General features: G+C 37.8%; 1 protein-coding gene across 6 annotated transcripts in view; it reads left to right on the top strand.

Moving 5' to 3' along the window:
• Nucleotides 1-20,479, top strand: part of DIAPH2 (diaphanous related formin 2) — a 1,000,797-nt gene that overhangs the window by 762,800 nt on the left and 217,518 nt on the right. For all 6 annotated transcript variants that reach the window (XM_060407239.1, XM_060407237.1, XM_060407238.1 and 3 more), the window contains one exon: nt 2,894-3,029. In XM_060407239.1, coding sequence (XP_060263222.1) covers nt 2,894-3,029 — 136 coding nt within the window. The remainder of the gene's footprint in view (nt 1-2,893; nt 3,030-20,479) is intronic.

The following is a 20,479-nucleotide window of genomic DNA, read 5'->3' as shown; positions in this document are numbered from 1 at the left end:
TGGTGCCTATTGTAACTCTATGTTTAGCATTTTGAAGAACTCAGACAGCTTTCCAAGATGACTCACTGTTTTACTTTCACACGAGTAATGCAAGACATTCAAATTTTTCCAATTCCTCAGTTGTTATTATCTGTTTTGTTGTTTTTTTATTATAGCCATCTTAGTATTCATAAAGTGGTACCTCACTGTGATTCTGATTTGTAATTCACTAGTGACTAATGATATCAAATGTCTTTTCATATACTTATTGGCAATATATTTATATATATTTATATATATTTAAATAATATATTTCATATACTTATATCTTCTTTACAAAAATGTCCATTTAAATCCTTTGCCCATTTTTAGTTGGGTTATTTGTCTTTTTATGGTTGAATAGTAAAAGTTTTTATATATTCCTATCAGATATATTCCTATCAGATATACGACTTACAAATATTTTCTCCCATTCTGTGGGTTATCTCTTCACTGTCTTGACAGTGTTCTTTTTTTTTTTCCCTTCCCTTTTGGCTGCACCACACAGCTTGAAGGACCTTAGTACCCAAACCAGGGATTGAACCCAGGCCCTGGCAGTGAGAGTGCCAAGTTCTAACCACTGGACCACCAGGGAGTTCCCTTGACAATGTTCTTTGATAGATAAAAGTTTTTACTTTTGATGAAGTTTTATTTATCTGTTTCTTTCTTTGGTTGTTTGTGCTTTTGGTGTCATACACCAAAATGTACATCCACCAATGTGGATAAACAGTATCTTTTCTTCCTCAAAGAATCAAACAAACATTTAACACTGAGAAGAGACGTAAGTTCTTTTCTCAACTTTGCAATTACATAAATGTGTGACCTTAGACACGTAGTTAAACTCATTCAGAACTCAGTTTCCATATCTGCAAAAAGAAGATGCTTTCAGAGGAACAGGGAACTTTCAATTGTTGGTGAATAAATTAATTTCTATAAAACCCCCTAGGTTAGTGGTGCTCAACCTGGGTAACATCTGCCAGTTTCTGGAGACATTTTTGTCTGTCACAACCAGAAAGAGGTGCTACCGGCATCTAGTCAGTGGAGGTCAAGAGTGCTGCTAAATATCTTATAGGACACAAGGCACTCCCCCAACAAAGAATTTCTTGTTGTCGCTAAGTTGTATACAACTCTTTGTGACCCCATGAACTGTAGCCCATTGGCTCCTCTGTCCATGAGCTTTCCCTGCAAGAATATTGGAGTGGGTTGCCATTTACTTCTCCAGGGGACTTTCCCAATCCAGGGATCAAACCTACGTCTCCTGCTTGGCAGGTGGATTCTTTACCACTGAGCCACCTGGGAAGCCTATAACCAAGAACTCCGTTGCCCCAAATGACAACAGTGCTGAAGCTGAGAAACTCTGCTCCAAAATTATGATTCTGTTATTCAGGTTTAAGTGGTAAGTCTTTGAGTTTGTCTACAGGAGCCAGAGTATTTTGTGCTCTTAGCATAATTCTAGGTGTGCTAGTGTGATAGCAGGAGTAGAAGGGAGAGGTACCAATACTTCTTGAAAATCAGAAGAATATTTTTGAAAGTGCTTTTTAAAGGCTCTTGAAAACGATTATACAGACTTCCCTGGTAGTCTAGTGGCTAAGATTCCATACTCCCATTGCAGGGGGCGTGGGTTCAACCCCTGGTTGGGGAACTAAGATCCCACATGCTCCAACTAATGATTCCAACATGCCTCAACTAAAAAAAAGATCCCTCATGCCTCAACGAAAATTGGAGATCCTTCATGCTGCCACTAAGACGTGGCACAGTCAAATAAATAAATACAAATAAAGGTTTATTGTAAAGTAATTAACCTCCAATTAAAATAAATAAATTTATTAAAAAATAAAATTGAAATGCAGGGAAAAAAACTAAATGAAAATTATTATATCTTTTAATATCAGAGAAAATATTTCAATATGGGTACCTCCAGGCCAAGCCTTGTAGATGTATTCTTGTCATTGAGTCTTCTTCTTTGGGCTTTTTGGAACAAAACAGTTTTTGTGAAATAGTTGGTACATGCTGTGAAATAGGTCTAATGATTCAGAATAGGAAAAAGAAAAGCAGAACATTTTGATGGAAGGAACTTGCAGTTGATGTGTCTCTGTAATAGAGATTTCTCTAAAATGCCTCTTCTCTAAACTACTATTAGTCCAGCTGAACTGTTTACTCTAACTTTATCCCATACTGTCTGCTGAAATGTACTGATTACCTTGAGTTCCACACATTATACAAAATAAAACACACAAATAGCTGGAAGTCCATTTAAGCATTCCTTAAGATCTTGACGTGTAAATGCTTTTAAACTTGCAGGTTTGTCTTTCCTGTGACAGTATGGCTGATTGCTTCATGTCCTGCACCATTAGATGTAATGATGACCACTACCACGCCCACCACCATCATTGTCGTAGACTAAGTGTTCTAAGTACTTTATAAATGTATTTCATTTTTCTTCACAAAAATCTTATCAGTTGGTTTAAAAAAAACATTTTTCAGGAAAGGGGAAAGTATAAAAAAAAAAAGTGGTGGAATACCTGCTAAACATATTTCCCTATTAAACTTTTTCTTGTGTATCAAAACTATTTCATATTTCAACAACAGAGACAGAATGTTTATTGGTAAATCTGTAAATATTCATGTTTCTAATTTTCTAGCTCCCCAGGCAACAGCAATTTAATCCTGAGTATACGTTTTTTTTTTTTTTTTCAAGAAGAAATATCTTAGGCTTATTTCATCCTCTCAAAAGTACATGCACATATACCTAAAAGCTGCTATAACACTGTTCCATCTCTGAACATCTACACATGTGTATATAGAATTTTTAAAGTACACAACTCCTCTAATATATACACAATGTAAGAATGTTTAACTTTGTTTATATGTACAGGAAGCAGTGAAAGAAAACAACAAAAGAAAAGAACTGGAAGAGAAGACTAGGAGGGCAAAGCTTGCAAAAGAGAAAGCTGAACAAGAAAAGTTGGAACGCCAGAAGAAAAAGAAACAACTCATTGATATAAACAAAGGTATGAAGTGCTTCCATTTAAAAAAAAAAAGACATCTGAAGTGTAAAATAATTGCACTTAATTAACTTTAAATTATAAACTGAATAATTATGGTCTGGGTAGAAAATTTACCATATTATTAGTTAACTTTATCAAACATCTCTCATTATTATCTTTATTTCTTGTCATCCTACACTGAACACAAGATTTTTGATAGCCAATGCAAGGTAATATGTTGTTGCAACACTCTTTTTCTTTTCATATCTTTAATCAAATTATATATGTTCTGAATGACTGAGATGAAAAGAGAAACACTGGTCTGGGATGATGAGCCTTATGGTTTTAATTTTATTTTATTGGCACGTGCCTATTGATAGTACAGTAATGACTAACACCCTCCCTTGGGATCTCGAACGTTTCACGTCTTAATGGATATTGACAGCACTATTAAAAGCTGAAAAAAAAAAATAGGGAGAAAACACCTTGTCCAGTTGTGAGCCTACGAACAAAATACTGGTATATCCACATAGTATGAAATAAGTTGTTTTCTTGGTTAGCAAGAATGACTGCATAGAAAAGGTAATTTTTTTTTTTGCTTTGGTTTTGTTTTCTTTTTAAAGAAGAGAGGGTAAGGAAAGAAAGTGGTCAACATCAGGTACCTGCAACTGAATAATGAAAAAGCATAGCCTTTGCCACTGAGGGTTAGAAAATTTAAAAACAAAATCTGAACAGGATGCAAGATAATATGATTAATATGAACCACCTGTTTCTAAATATATGATATTCAGAATTGCAAGCACTGTATAATGTTTACCATGTGCCAAGCACTGTTCTAAGGCTTTCACATATTCTAAGTACATTAATCTTCATAACATCTCTATGAGACAGATGCTATTATTATCTCATTTTACAGACAAGGAAACTGAAGCTCATGGAAATTAAGTACTTGCCAAGGTCACACAAATAGAAAGTATTAGCAGCAAGATTAGAGTCTAAATAGTCTGGTAATAGCATCTTTGCACTTATAAATGCCATTGTCAAATAATAATAGCAATAACAACAGCAACAACAGCAAACATACAGTACTTACTGTGTATCAGGAACTGTTCTAGGAATTTTATGTATTTGAATATATTTAATCCTCACAAAACCCTAATAGAAGAGTATTACTATCTCACTTTAAGATTAGGAAACTGAGGCACAGAGAAGTTAAGGGAGTTGTCCAAGTTGACATAGAGAGTAAGAGGTAGAACCAAGATCTGATCCTAGGCAGTCTGTGGCCAAAGTTAATTATTAATTATTGTTATACATTTTTAATTATAAGTATTTATTATAATTGAGGACTTTCCTGGTGGCTCAGACGGTAAAGCGTCTGTCTACAATGCAGGAGACCTGGTTCAATCCCTGGGTCGGGAAGATCTGCTGAAGAAGGAAATGGCAATCCACTCCAGTGCTATTGCCTGGAAAATCCCGTGGACAGAGGAGCCTGGTAGGTTACAGTCCATGGGGTCGCAAAGAGTCCTCTGTTCATGGGATTCTCCAGGCAAGAATACTGGAGTGGGTTGCCATTCCCTTCTCCAGGGGATCTTCCCGACCCAGGGATCGAACCCCAGTCTCCTTCATTGCAGGCAGATTCTTTACCATCTGAGCCACCAGGGAAGCCCCATTATAAGTTACTCTGCCATAAATCTTCTAAAGTGATATTTGGCAAATCTTCAAAAGTGATGTTGCTACCATTTTCTTTATACCTTTAAAATACATGCAAATTTTTAGAAAGTGACTACAGTTTATTTTTTTGCCCAGGAAATAAGCATAATTTTAAAAGACAAAAGTATACAGAATGGATAAACAGCGAGGTCCCACTTATGGCACAGGGAACTATATTCAGTATCCTGGATTATACCATAATGGCAATGAATGTGAAAAAGAATATACATATATATATATATATATATTTATATTCTCAATAAATGACTGATTTACTCAGAGGAAAATGGAGCATAAAAGCTCTTGCAAGTCAATGCACAGATATGCCAACATCCCTAATTTTGAGTGAGGCAGAATCTCAGTGCAACATTTGGGTTTCCCAAACACAAGTACACACATACACTCACAGACACACACATTTCAAGGTGTGGAGATTGAGGTGTCTTTCACTCTCTGTTTCTTTGCTGATTCATGCCCACTCCATACAATCTGTGTTAAAGATGAGGTCTTTCCCTGCCGGGAGCCAACAGGAGGAGTCCCGCCCGTGGCAAAGGTCATGAGGACATTTCCCCAAGCCTAGTTATTTTCTGTCTATTTGAATTGGGTGGGATATATCTTTTGCCATATATATATGTGTGTGTCTGTGTGTGTGTGCCTGTGTGTGTATGTGTACACACTGGCACACACACATATAAGTGAATCACTGCACTGTACTAACACACAATTGTAACTAACACAATATTGTACATCACTGTGAGGTGAAAGGGGAAAGTGTTAGTTGGTCAGTGGTGTCCAACTCTTTGCCACCCCATGGACTGTAGCCTGACAGGCTTCTTTGTCCATGGGATTCTCCAGACAAGAATACTAGACTGGGTAGCCATTCCCTTCTCCAAGGGATCTTCAAAATCCAGGGATCAAAACTATGTCTCCTGCATTGCAGGGAGATTCTTTAATGTCTGAGCCACCAGGACATTTTAAAAATAATAAAAACAAAAAAGTAAACTGCCAAGGTAAAAATAAGATAGTATCAACCTAATTTAGCAAGCAAGTTTCATAATCAGGATGAAAAGAACAGGTCCTAACTGACAATCACTTAATTAGGGAAAGGACTAGGGCACAGCATGGCAGTGGGTATTTGCAGGAAGTTCTCCCTTAAGTGACAGAATCAGTAGAATAGCACTGAGTAATAGCTCCCTTACGTGCATGGAGAAGTACTGAGAGAAGAGGCTGCAGGAGGTAGGGGACAGGTTGTGCATTCTCTTGGTTATGCTAAGGGTCTTACACTGAGAGCTATGGTAAATCTATGAATGTTTCTAAATAGAAAGTTAATGTGCTTTCATAGGTTTCTCAGAAAGATCATTTTGACAAAAGCATAGAGAATGGACTGAAAAGGGAACAGCATGAGACAACAGAAGTTAAGAGGTTATCGCAGTTTTGACAAGAGATGATGGTGGCCTGAATTAATGCAGTGGTAGTGCCGTTACAGAAGTTTCTAGTAAGAAGTGTGTTCTATTCTGTAGGTTGTGGATTTGTACAGACAGATTTATTTTAAGGAATTGGCTCATGTGATTATAGAAGCTGGCATGTCCAAAGTCGGCAGAGTAGGATGACACCCTGGAGAGCCAGGGAAGAGGCCATGTTGTAGTTCAAGTCCAAAGGCAATCTGCTGGTAGAGTTCCCTCTTGCTCAGGGGCGATCAGTTTTTTGATCTATTCAGAACTTCAGTTGATTGGATGAGGCCCACCTGCATTACAAAGGGCGATCTGATTTACTCAAAAATCCATTGACTTAAATATTTATCTCATCCAAAAACACCCTCATTAGTCTGAACTAATACGTGGATACCATGGCTCAGCCAAGCTGACACATAAAATTAACCATCACCAGAGGGTTGTTAAAATGTAGAATTGACTGACCCTGAAAATTTTAGATGAGAGAATTAAGGGAAGGGGGCATTGAAGAAAGTGGTACCTTCTTTAATAAATAAATCAATTTAATAGATAAAGAAAAAACAATTAACAAATAGAGCAGACTTCATCAGGAGGATTACATGACAGGTGACATTTTGAATCTCGTGTCATTTTAAGAAACATTGTAAAGATGGGAAATATCTACGAAGCTATTGTGTATGTGCATATGAAACTCAGGAAAGGTTTGGATGAGAAAGACAGACTTGAGAATCATTGGTTTTTGATTATTAAAGTTAGGATATATTAGTTACCTAGGCTTCCCAGCTGGCTCAGTAGTAAAGAATCTGTCTGCCAATGCAGGAGCTGCAGGAGACATGAGTTTGATCCCTGGGCTGGGAAGAGCCCCTGCAGGGAGAAATTCCAACCCACTCCAGTATTCTTGCCTGGAGAATCCCATGGACGGAGGAGCCTGGCAGGCTAAGTCCATGGGGTTGCAAAGAGTCGGACACGACTGAGCACACACGCAGGCATGCAAGCTTATTACTTTCCTAGGCCTTCTATAAGAAAATACCACAAACTGGATGGCTTAGAACGAGGTTCATTGTCTCCCAGTTCTGGAGGACAGAAATCTGAAATGAAGGTATAGGCAGGGTGCTGCTCTTTCTGGACACTAGGGAAGGATCCATCCATTGCAGGTTTCGCTCTTTGTTTCTGTTAGTTCCTTGGCTTGTGGCAGCATAACTTAAGTCTTCACATGGCATTCTCCATGTATACACATCTGTCCCTTCACATGGTGAAGGGAAACCAGGCATGTTGGGTTAGAGGTCCAACTTAACTCCAGTTTGACCTCATCATTAGGTTCTTGATTGGTGGCCCATATGTAGCAAATGTCCTTCATTGTTCAATAGCTAAGTCGTACCCGAATCTTTGTGATCCTGTGGACTGCGGCACGCCAGGCTTCCCTGTCCTTCACCATCTCCCAGAGTTTGCTCAAACTCATGTCCATTGAGTCGGTGATGCCATCCAACCATCTCATCGTCTGTCACCTCCTTCTTCTGCCCTCAATCTTTCCCAGAATCAGGGTCTTTTCTAATGAGTCGGCTCTTTGTATCAGGCAGCTTGTATTGGAGCTTCAACTTCAGTATCAGTTCTTCCAATGAATATTCAAGATTGATTTCCTTTAGGGTTGACTGGTTTGATCTCCTTGCTGTCCAGGAGACTTTCAAGAGTCTTCTCCAGTTTGAAAGCATCAGTGCTTTGGTGCTCAGCCTTCTTTATGGTCCAACTCTCACATCTTCTTATTATTGTTTATTGTAAATATTATTTGACAATTAGAGTATATGCGTGTTAGTACTTACAAATATGTTTTAAAAAGAGATCCTTCCATTGAAATTATATAATCTTTAGAAGATCAATGATGCAGAAAAGAAAGAATAAGAACAGAGTTTGGTAACTAGGTATCAAAACGGCATTCAGTGTAAGTGAGTTTCTTAGTATCTTGTAAAAGATACTACTGTTAACTAGGTGGAAGTCAGTTTCAGACATTCTTTGAGTCTGGGAGGAGGCATGATGGAACTACATAAAAGGTGAATCCATGGAAGACATGAGAATGAAGTGCCATCTGAAAGTGACTCAAAGAACTTGTAAATGTGTCCAGTTATAACAGTGTTATCCATCTTCCACTGCAAGAACTGATATAGAACATTGCATTACCATTGTGAGCTGCGTATAATGTAAGCTGTAGAGATAGTTCATGCACATGTGACTGGAGATAGATACATTTGGAATGAAGAAATCTTACCTGTACAAAGGTAGTCAAGTAAGGAGTCCTTGGGTAAACAAAGTCCTTTGAAAATTGCAAATGACTTTTAAAACACAGATACTTTTTCTGTAAAGTTTCTATTTCATATGAACTTTGCAAAATTGTCAGCCCATCCCATTTAAAAAATCTCCTGTGATCCCATATAACTAATGAGTAACAACAACAAGACGTATTTATCTAGCATGCAAAATTATATACATTCATCATGAGGAAATATTTTAGAATCTAATTATCCAGAGGAATAATGGGATAAAGCAACCACAAAAGATTATTTCTATAATTTAGATGTGATCAACCAAGCTTAATATTAAGTAAAGATATCACGGAAACCAAGCAGCCAGAGAATTACATCTTTGCAGTTAAATCCATTTAAAAAATGCCATGTCTCAAAAAAAAAAAAAAAAAGCCATGTTTCAAGGCTCCATTTTGAAAGAATTAGAGATCCAAAGGCAAAGGCCATGATAAGAAATAGTATTTTTTTTATTGTAAAAGAGAAAAAAGACATGGGTATGTATTAAAGAGACCATCATTTGTAAACATTAAGTGACATGACTAAAAAGTTATTAAAATCTCTACATTACAAAAGTGGAGATCAGTCCTAGCTCTGCCACCTACTCGCTTTATGACCTTGTTCTCTTCCTTCATCTCTTCATGCCTCAGTGACCTCATTCATAATAGAGGATAATGGCATTTGCCTCCTATTGTTTTTGTGAAGATTTAATGAGATATAAGTGTAGTACATAACACAGAGCCTAGACAATTCTTGCTGCTGCTGATAATGAGTCATTTTGTGCTCATTGAAGAATTCAGAAAAAAGTTCAAGACATAGTCCCCATCCTTTTTAGTTTATAGTTTTGTCAGAGATGTGTAGGGGAGAAAAAACTGTTCATTGACTGGGGCCCTATAAATTACATGGACAAAAGGCAGATTAACAGGAGAAAAATGATTGGATTTATTAATACATGCTTCATGCATATACCTAAGAGCATTCAGTGATGAGTAACTCAAAAGGGTGGTTAGAACTTAGGCTTATATATCATCTTAGCAAAAGAATAATACATTTTTAGAAGTTTTTAGATGAGAGAAACTTTGAGTTTCTAGTGTGGCCAATTGTGGGAACGTACATATATGAAGAAACTAATGGAAGATGAGAGCTAGTGGGTAAACTGTTACGTAGGTTCCCCTGGTGCTGTTTCTGAAAGGATAACAGTCTATCTAGAACAGTCTCTGATGAATAACTTCTCTTTATTCCTGGTAAAGAGTAACAGAGGGACACCTTCACAAATTTATGTCCTGCTTTTAGGCAGATAGCTACAGGGCTGAGAGTTTTTCTGGCATCTGCTTCTTCTCAGTTACCTTCAGCTTGAAACAGTGGCATATTTTGAGGCGAAATATTGTGCTACTCTTCAGATGTGATAAAGCTGAACCAGCAAACAGTGTACTGATATGTAATAGAGATTACTTCAGACTATCTTAAAGGAGAGATCAATGAGATCTGGTAAAATGATGTAAGGTTTCACAAGAAGCAGAAAAAATAGTTGAACTATTTTTTCACATAGTTCACTAACATCTGTGGTCTCTGAATGTATCAACTGAACTAGATGCTGAAGGATGGGTAATATTTGGCTAACCAGGGGTGAAACTATTCAAGTAAATGGGACTAATGCCATCATTGGCACATGTCAGCATGGCAGGTGGAAGGCCTCATGGAGGAACTGTTCAGTGGCCCACAGGGAAGTACATCAAATGATGACAAGGATGGGTCCTAAGTTTAGGCCTTAGATCTACAACTGAGTACCCATATAATCTCTGACAAGGGCTTTCATCTCTCTGTGCCTTAATATCCTCCTCTATAAGAAAGAGTAATAGAACATTCTTTGTTATTGTGAGGGTCAAATGAGGTAATCCACAGAGACTGATGTCGCTAATACTCTAGTCTATCAATTACATGTTGATGTCATTGGTCTCTGATAAACAGTTCAATGTTCAGTAAATATTTTCTCAGGTTCTCATTGTCCTCGTTTTCATCATTGACAGAGGAGAGTTTGAAATTGGAAACTCTTGGACAAATAGGAAGACTGCTGGAAAGACTTGTGAGGAGTCTTGCAAGTCAGATGATGGGTTGTGATGTGATGAGGTAGGAGAGTCAAGGTGATTATAGGAATTTGTTCAGAGATTACCCAGGTAGTGAGCCAGAATACAAGAAAGAAGAGTTGAACACAAGGTGGATATAGCTGGAAGAAAACAGTCAAAGGTGAAGAAAAAAAGGAGTTAGCTCATTTCTGATGTTCCTTTCAAAGGAGTTGCAACCTGTGGCAGTTATAGAAGGTGATACATGAAGGAAAATTTTCATAAAAGAGATGGAGGGAAAAAAGGCATTTGGTGTTGGAAGCAATGGATTGCAAATGGATGGCCTAGACTTTTTTTTTAATATAAATTTATTTATTTTAATTGGAGGCTAAATACTTTACAATATTGTATAGACTTTTTAAGAACAGCAAAGTTTCATCAATATATAAATATATATTGATGTGTTTTGACATCTTAGGTTATTTCATTAATCCAACCAACATTTATTACGCCATTCCACAAATAATTTTAATTAAAGCATGCACAGTAATACATCATTTATTTAAATGTAAAATTGAGAAAGCTAATTTAAATGCAGCCAAACATATGCTAAATCAATAAATGTACTCTAAAATGTGTGTAATAGTATGTAAACTATGCAAAGTACTTGGCATAATCTACATTCTCCAACCTTTGATTGTATTAATATAGATGATAATTAATTTAGGGATCATGAAAAATAATTAATTTTGTAAGTAAAGTAAGAAAGCTTATCAAATATTTGTAATATTTGTGAATAAATCTCTTTCATTTCATGTTTCTGGAACTCAGCAAATTAATTGCAAGGACTAACAGGAAGCAATAAAAATAAATGCATTTCAAAAAGGGTGTTTTGAAATTGGAAACTCCAAGTGTGATTCTTATGCAAATATTATTTAATCAGGAACAGTTTTGTTTCTCCTCATATAAGATTATATGGAAATTAGAATTACCTGTTTACTTCTAGTATGATTATAAGGACAGCTACCTGAGTCAGATTTGATGATAAATCAGTCTTCTGATAGTGAATAAGCAAATTTTAACCAATAAACCTAAACATTTAAGCTCTGTCATTAGTGGTGGATAGCAATTTTAGTTTTCTGAGTTTTAAAATGATTGTATAAGTTAATTAATTCATTTCACATTATTTTAACCTGGATGGATCAAAATTATATTTCCAAATGTCATACCCTAGGCATTAAATTATAGTAACCAATAGTAAAGATTAGAATATCTATAAATAACAGAATTAATCCCAAGCAGTATTAAAGCTTGGGCTTCCCTGATGACTCAGATGGTAAAGAATCTGCCTGCAATGTGGGAGACCTGGATTCGATCTCTGGGTTGGGAAAGATCCCCTGAAGGAGGGCGTAGCAACCCATTCCAGTATTCTTGCCTGGAGAATCCCCACAGACAGAGGAGCCTGGCGGGCTACAGTCTATGGGGTCACAGAGTCGGACATGACTGAGCAACAAAGCATAGCACAGTATTGAAGCACCCCTGATAATATGAATTTCTGAGACAAACTAGGTGCCACATTCTATCATATTTTACAAGTGATAATGAGCAACTCATAGATGCTAATGCAAAGCAAAACAGTGACCTAACAATAAGCCCTGTTTATGAAGAAACAAGGCTTCCCTGGTGGCTCAGCAATAAAGGATCTGCCTGCCTGTGCCTGCCAGTGTGGGAGACGCAGGTTCGATCCCTGGGTTGGGAAGATCCCCTGGAGGAGGAAATGGCAACCCACCCCAGTATTCTTGCCAGAGAAATGCCGTAGACAGAGGAGCCTGATGGGCTACAGTCCACTGGGTCACAAAGGGTTGGACACAACCTAGCGATTACACAATGAAGAAAAAAAAAGAATATCTGGTTGATATTCCATTTACTTAAATTGCCTTGCTCCCTATATCAACAAACATTTCCAGAAATCCATTTATTCAAAATAAAAACTTTCTCTCTTTGCTATCTAGGTTTATTTTTCTCAATGGAAATATGTGGTATGTGAGTGTGTGTGTGTGTGTTGTGGGGTGGGGGAGAATTCCACAAATAAAATTAGCCAGTGAAGTTTTGCCCAGGGCCTTAAAGCTTTAACGACCCAAGGTATTTAGTAGTGTACATTTGGGATTTTATTATTATTTTAGTGAAATATCTTTAGGTCCAGTTTAGGCAACATCATGACATACTGCTGCCATTCATTCAATAAACAGTTCTCAAATTTCTAAATTCAAGCACTGGGTTAAGGCTTTGAGGTACAAGAGCAGCTCCCACAATAACAACCGTCAAATGATACATTACACTCAGTCAGATGACTCTGTGACCCCCCACCCCAATGACCAGTCATCTCAGTTAGACCCTTCAGTTGTTTAGCCTGCAATTACAGAGTTGTCTCCTTTCCTTCACAGCCAGAGAAACCTGAGTTCAAATCCTGACTCCCCCTCTAAACAGTATAACTTTGAGCAATTCACCTAACCCCTCTGATCCTCAGCTTGTGCCGTGTTTAGTTGCTCAGTCGTGTCCTACTTTTTGTGACCCCATTGACTGTAAGCCCGCTACACTCCTCTGTCCATGCGGATTCTCCATGCAAAAATACTGGAGTGGGTTGCCATGCCCTCCTACAGGCAGTCTTCCCAAACCAGGGATGAAACCCAGGTCTCCTGCATTGCGGGTGGGTTCTTTACCCTTTGAGCCACCAGGGAAGCTTCCTTGCCTATAAAACAGGAAAAAAATGCCATCCTCCTCCTAGGATTTTCTTAAGAATGAAATGAGACAATATGTGCAAGTCTCTCAGCACTTGCTTGATACATGGTTACCATTTAATAAGTGTTAAATGTTGTTATCCCTTAATAAGAATAACTATTTCAGTGAGCATACAATGAAAAACTATGAATAGAAATAAATACAACAATAAAAATCTTAGTTGACTAGCATGCCCAGAGGAAGAGATATTCTGATTAATCTGATCTTATAATTTTATAGAAAGCCATTTGGGCCCCAGTCTTTATCATCTGTAATCTTTCTGAACTTTATTAGTTGACAGCCCACCCAAATACCTTCCCTCAACCCCCAGGATTTTTGGCCTCAGATTTTACACAGGTGAAAATGTGCAACATAGCGCTTAAATATAGTTTTGTACGTGCAGTCAGCCCACAATGTATAGATCATTGATAAATCATTGAAGTGAAAGTGAAAGTCGCTCAGTCGTGTCCGACTCTTTGCAACCCCATGGACTATATAGTCCATGGAATTCTCCGGGCCAGAATACTGGAGTGGGTAGCCTTTCCCTTCTCCAGAGGATCTTCCCAACCCAGGGATCGAACCCAGGTCTCCTGCATTGCAGGTGGATTCTTTACCAGCTGAGCACAAGGGAAGCCCTGATAAATCGTTAGGACTTTGTTATTTTCTCTGGGCCATTATTCAGAGCATAAGGGATCCCTGCAAATGAGTGTTGGAGAGTGGGCTTCATCTATTCTAATTCCAGAATACACTCTAGATTAATCAAAGGTTCTAGTTATTTTTTCCTGTAGTCTCTTTGAGCCACTTATCACTAGTAATTTTTTTCTGACCTCATGCTAGAATAATTGCATTTCTGGCCTCAGTTCACTAGAAATAAGTGCTAAACTCTCATTCTGTCTGCCTTAGCAATAAAACAAATTTCTACATCAACTAAAAATATTCTTTTAAATAGGAGACAAAAATAAATATGTGAAATAAGATAGGTAATATACTTTAGATCTCATTAAGAGTTCTTACATTCCAAATGCAGAAACTCCAGTTTGCAAAAACTGTAAGAACTCTTCAGTGTGTTGAGTATTTAATAAGATTTCATCATTCTTATGTAGAATATGAGTAATGCCAGCAGTTACAAATTTGGCTTTCCTCACAGTATGTGCTTGTTGCCATGTATGCCTTATGTAACTTCACTAGCCAGAAAACCATGAAAATGTTGGAGCAGGTGGCTGACTACATAAGAAATGACCAAAATACCTTGAAGATGGCCTAATCACTTATTAGAAACATGCTTCAGTTCCATATTTCAATATTCTGATTATTACAAAAAAAGTATCAAATGAATAACAGCTGTTATGTACTGACATTGCAGTTAATTGGACCCTGTTCTCGGTCAAATGCATTTAGATTCACATTGGTAATTATACCTAACAGCTCATGAAACCAACAAACTGCCCTGCACCCAACTCAGTTCCACCCACATTGACTCCCTGAGCCCCTAGGCTGCTTCAGAATCAGGTAAAAATCTATTGTTAATGTGCGAAAGGATTATTATGCATGGAAACCTTTTAGTGATTTTTAATTTAATTCTACAAGTGCTTATTGAATGCCCGTAGTGTGTTGAGCAGAGTGAGACACTCTAATCATAGTATTGTTGTCTGTTAACTCAACACCATTAACCTACTTAAGGGGTTACTAACTGTCAGCCTTTCTCACTCTGTACGTGTCTCTTCTGTAAGAAATGACAGCTCTTGCTGCATATGTATGTATGTGTGTGTCTCCACTCATGCAGGACTATATGTAGCGTATAACATGTATATTTAATTTTCACATATTTTTAACAAATGAAAACTTCTGTTTTGCTTCTTTATGTCTAGTCATTTCTCAGTCACTCCCTTCACACATGAACAATCTATAATGTATAAGATATCTTGATTAGTTGCTGCTGCTGCTGCTAAGTTGCTTCAGTCGTGTCTGACTGTGCAACCCCATCAATGGCAGCTCACTAGGCTCCCCCGGCCCCGGAACTCTCCAGGCAAAAACATTGGAGTGGGTTGCCACCTCCTTCTCCAATGCATGAAAGCAAAAAGTGAAAGTGAAGACGTTCAGTCATGTCTGACTCTTAGAAACCCCATGGACTGCAGCCTACCAGGCTCCTCCGTCCATGGGATTTTCCAGGCTAGAGTACTGGAGTGCATTGCCATTGCCCTTAGTGGGAAAAAAAAAAAAAATCTTAGTTTAAGAAATCCGTTATACCTTTGTTATAATGGTATTAGAAAAACATTATAACCTAAACTTAGAATACCTAGTTGTCATCTAATTCAACAATGGATTTGATATACTATTTCATAATAGCTTAGAAGATGATGATATGATTCATTTGGAAAGCAAAAAATAATCATCCTTTAAATGTGCAATTAAGTGTGGATACCATAATCTTTTTTTCTAATTTAACCAGTATTAGAATCTACTCTAAATGTACATTATATAAAAAAAAAAATAATCTCTTTATTAGAGGAGGTATTTCAGAGGTCCTGATTTTGATTTAGTCTTTTCTATCTGGTGAGCCCTAGATAGAGCTGCCTAGGAATTACGTAAAGCATCGCTAAACAGAATGTATGCCTGTAGGTCTAGGGAGCTGCAGGCACAGCCCTGCTGAGGGTAGGACAGGTTCCTAGGAGTTCTTTACAGACCTGAATGGCTCTGTGTGGCTTCCCTGGTGGCTTAGATGGTAAAAGTTTGCGACCCCATGGATTGTATACTGCCAGGCTCCTCTGTCCATGGGATTTTCCAGGCAAGAATATTGGAGTGCCATTTCCTTTTCCAGGATATCTTCCTGACCCAGGGATTGAACCCAGGTCTCCAGCATTGTAGGCAGACGCTTTACCATCTGAGCCACCAGGGAAGTCAAGGATCCACTGATAATGCAGGAGACCTGGATTCTGTCCCCGGATCGGGAAGATCCCCTGGAGAAGGGAAAGGCTACCCACTCCAGTACTCTTGCCTGGAGAATCCCATGGACAGAGGAGCCTGGCAGACCACAGTCCATGGGATCGCAAAGAGTTGGACATGACTAAGCAAATAACACACATACACACACATGGCTCTGTGGTAGAAAAATCACATTCTTAGCATATGCTGGGTTAGGCTGTGCTGTAATCTGAAAGTCATAATACTTTGTTTTGTATTAGGTGTACAACAAAGCAATTCATTTATATATATATATGTGTGTGTGTGTGTGTGTGTGTGTGTGTGTATTTTTCAGATTCTTTACCTTACAGGTTATTGCAAGGTATCAACTAGAGTTGCCTGTGCTGTACAGTAGGCCCTTGTTGTTTATCTATTTTATGTATAGTAGTGTGTATCTGTTAATCTCAAAGTCCTAATTTATCCCCCACCCCATGTTTTAAGTAAATCATTTTGTATAGTTGAATGTCTGAATTTGAAATTTTCTAATTTCCCTGTTTATCTCACCCATGTGTACATTTTTGTGGTTTTGAACTGCTACCTCATCTGATTTTCGAGAACAGTATTTCTGTGAAAGGAAAATGTGTTCCCTCTAGTCCTCTTTTATCAAAAACCCTTTGCACTTGCTTTCTTTTGCCAATTGAACCTTTTTTGAAATGCATCAGTAGGGAGAGCTTGCCTAGCCTTTTCTAAACAGGAGTAGCTATAGGTGCATTTAAACAATCTAACTTGAAAAGGGGATTTCTCTCTTTTTATTTGAAAACAATTGAAAATGAAAGGTGTGTGTCTCAGGATAGAGTGCTTAACCGACCTTGTTCTACTTCACTTCAGAGTGGTATATGAAACTGCCTCCCCTGTGTCTTCCCCAGCATTTTAAAAAGACGGTTTACTTGTTTGAGGCAACTGGTTCTGAGTCAGAGCTCTTTCTGGCATAACCAGGATCCATTATGTTGTTAGGGCTTGTTATACTGTTCTTTTCATCTCAAAAAGTGAATGAAGCTTTGTTCGAAGGGCTAGATGATCATATTTTGAGAGGAATGGAAATGGAACTAGAGAGGTGGACTATGGCTCCATTAAGCTTTAAGAGTACACGTGTTCCATCCCCCACAGTACGTAGAGCCTGAACTTTTCAGTAATCTCATGTAAGCTCCTGTGACCCAGGTATGTTGAAAACTAACCCTTTTCACTTGAGCAACCATGACAGTAAATGAAACCCTGTAGAGGTACCTCTCTCCTCATGGATGGAAAACAGGGGTGGTGGTGAGGCATTTGCAGTATGGTTCTCAGCCTCTCCTCCCAGTCCCCTCTCTAAGACCCCAGAAAAACAAAGTAAGCATTTTTATAAAGAAATATATATTGTAAATCACCTATACTTCAATAAAAATATATCGATTTTTTTTTAGAAAAGAAATGTATATGTTCATCCTTTTATAATCATAGATAATTATAACCTTATGAAAAGCTACTGTGTGCTTTGGACTTCAGCAGTCAATGCTTCTTCTACAGGATGTGGCTCTTTAAAGACAGAAGTAATTAAGGACTGATTGGAACTTAACATTCCAAAGTCAAATCAGAAGTTTATATTCCCTCACAAACATTTCCACCTACAGTAGTGTCTTCAAGAAAAAAAAAAAAAAAAGTATTCTCTCAGTGGAAAATGGGGCCAGGTTTTTGCTTTGTTCTTTTTGTTTCTTGAGAGGGAGGAGAATAAGAAGGTCGTTGCTTATCTCACAAATATGGTAGTTAGCCATCTCTAAGTCATACTGTTTTGCTCTAAGGTGGGTAATGCCAGGCTCTGGCATCAATACTGTATGCCTTTCTTTTTCTTTAATTTTTTTTTAATTAAAGTCTAGTTGATATACAATGATGTGTTTCAGTTTCAGGTGTACAGCAAAGTGATTCAGTTATTTACCCATTCTTTTTCAGATCATTTTCCCATATAGGCTATTGTAAGATACTGAATATAGTTCCCTGTGCTATACAGTATGATGATTATAATTATCAAACAGTTAGTGTTCATTTATACTACCCACATATTGGTCTTCATTCCTTTTTGTATTTCAGATCATACATTTGGAATTACTCTTTCTGCCTGCAGTATATCTTTTAGAATTTCTTTTTGGTGAAGATGACAAGCTATTTGGGCCAAACCTCTTTAGGAACTTTCTGGGCCAAAAGAGACCCAACCTTGTCCCAGCCTAACCCCAAGGCTTGGGCCTTTGGCCTTCTTCTTAATCTCACATGAGTTTTCCTTCCTATAATCCTATCTCAGCAAAGTGTTCCTCCTGTATCCTGACTCTTTTTAAGTCATTTTCTCCCATGCCTTAGTTTACAACAAGCCAAAATGTTTCATCCAGCTTTGTGCTCTATTTGGCCTTATTTCCTGATTTAATCTTTGTCCTTTTGGCCTCCGTTTCAGGTCACAACTTCCTGATATCCTCCTGGCTCCCCAACCCTCCCACCATGCTCCTGTTGCTAACTGGCAGGGTAACACAGTACCATCTTTCAGCTTGAATTTCTTCCTTCAAAAGAACACTTCCAGCATCTGTTGATACCTTGTAACACTTGCGGCCCGTGCCTCAGGGACTCTTCCACAGTGGATGGGTTCAGATTCTCGCCCTTCAGGCTCTTGGCATTCTCTTAGGCCAGTGGTTCTGAAAGTGTGGTCCTCAGCCCACTGCTCAAGGCGGTAGACCTTGAGTAGAGCTGGCCTCATCCACTGCTCCTTCTACTATACAACTCTGCTTCGCTAGTGCTTTAAATTGTTAATTAGTTAAATTATTTATTTAAATTATTTACATGTGAAAATGAGAGACTTATCCTCAAAGCTTTACATTCCTATCATTTTTGAACCTTCTACCAAATGACAGGATCAGTCACAATCAAGTAGTTTTCAGTGAAGCTGGGAAGATATCTTTGTCACTGAGGTTTACAGGGAATTCAGCAGAGTCTTTGTGTTGTTCAGTATGGCTTTGATGGATGGATGTTGCCATGTTTTTTCAGCTATAACATTCCAAAGTGAACTCAAACAACTGATTTACTAAGGAATGATTATTTGCATTCTGTGTGTGTGTGTGTGTGTGTGTGTGTGTGTGTGTGTGTGTACATAGGTGTATGCGTGTACTTGATTTATGAAGTGAATTACCAAATAATTTCTTAGGGAGAAATGTCCCTGATATGCTCAAATAGAATTTCTTGGTCATGGGGAGGAGGTACATAACAAATTACATAGCTGTTTTAGGAGCACATCTACTGAAGAGCAAGTTATTAGTTGAGGATTAACACACTCTCGCTATCATTATCCTTATTTGTACATAATTTAAGGCCCTTTGTTTGCTCCTGATGTATGGATTCAGACAGCAAGTAACCATGTGTGAGTTTTTCATTTGTCTTGGCTTGACATCTTTGTTCCATATACCCTAATGGATATGAACTTAGAGGAAAGAAAATCCAAAGCTACTATTTCAGTCTTTTCTGCTTTTAAATTTATTTTCAGCAGCCAAACATTTTTTTTTTCAATAATAACTGGAGCATTGAGATGATTTTCTTAGTAAATCACTATTGAATGGATTGAAAAAGTTAGTGTACCCTCTAAAAGAAGTGACTTAACCACTGGGAAATTCTTTGATACAATTTTATGAATGTTAAAGAAAATAGCATGAAGAAATTATCAGCAGTAGACAGTACTACATCATTCTGAAGACAGTGTGATCTTTTTCAAATATTAATAAGGAATTTATGAAAAATGAGCAATCAAGATAGTTTATTGTTACAGATGGATTTTATTTTACCAGCATGTGGGCCTCTTGTACAAAGAATATTAAGAATTACAAGATGGCAGCAGCAGAGCCTCAAAGCAAGTGTGAGGCCTTCTGAGTCCTAGGCCCTGTGTGACTGCATGGGTCATATGCCCTCACGTGTCCAGAAAGCCCCTGTGTTTTGCCTAAGTGTACAGTGAATGAAAGAAGTCAAATCCACATACGTTTGTTCATGGAACAAAATGAACATTTTAACTTGAATAAAAGTGAGAATCTTTTAACAAGAATCCACTTCTAAAAAAAAAAGTCTCTTCCTACCAGTGACCTCTTTTATTTATTTCAAAATGTCTATTCTTTCCCATCAATTTCAGTATGATCTCTGTAGCAAATAAAAAAGGGAGCTTTTCCCAGGAGAACTTATGTCAAGAAACAATCTTCTTTGGCTCTCTTCTGATACATTAAGAAATA

The sequence above is a fragment of the Ovis aries genome, chromosome X (assembly GCF_016772045.2).
Source record: "Ovis aries strain OAR_USU_Benz2616 breed Rambouillet chromosome X, ARS-UI_Ramb_v3.0, whole genome shotgun sequence".
NCBI lineage: Eukaryota > Metazoa > Chordata > Mammalia > Artiodactyla > Bovidae > Ovis > Ovis aries.
The sequence above is the reverse complement of the archived record's forward strand: the minus strand, read 5'-3'. Positions and strand labels throughout refer to the sequence as shown.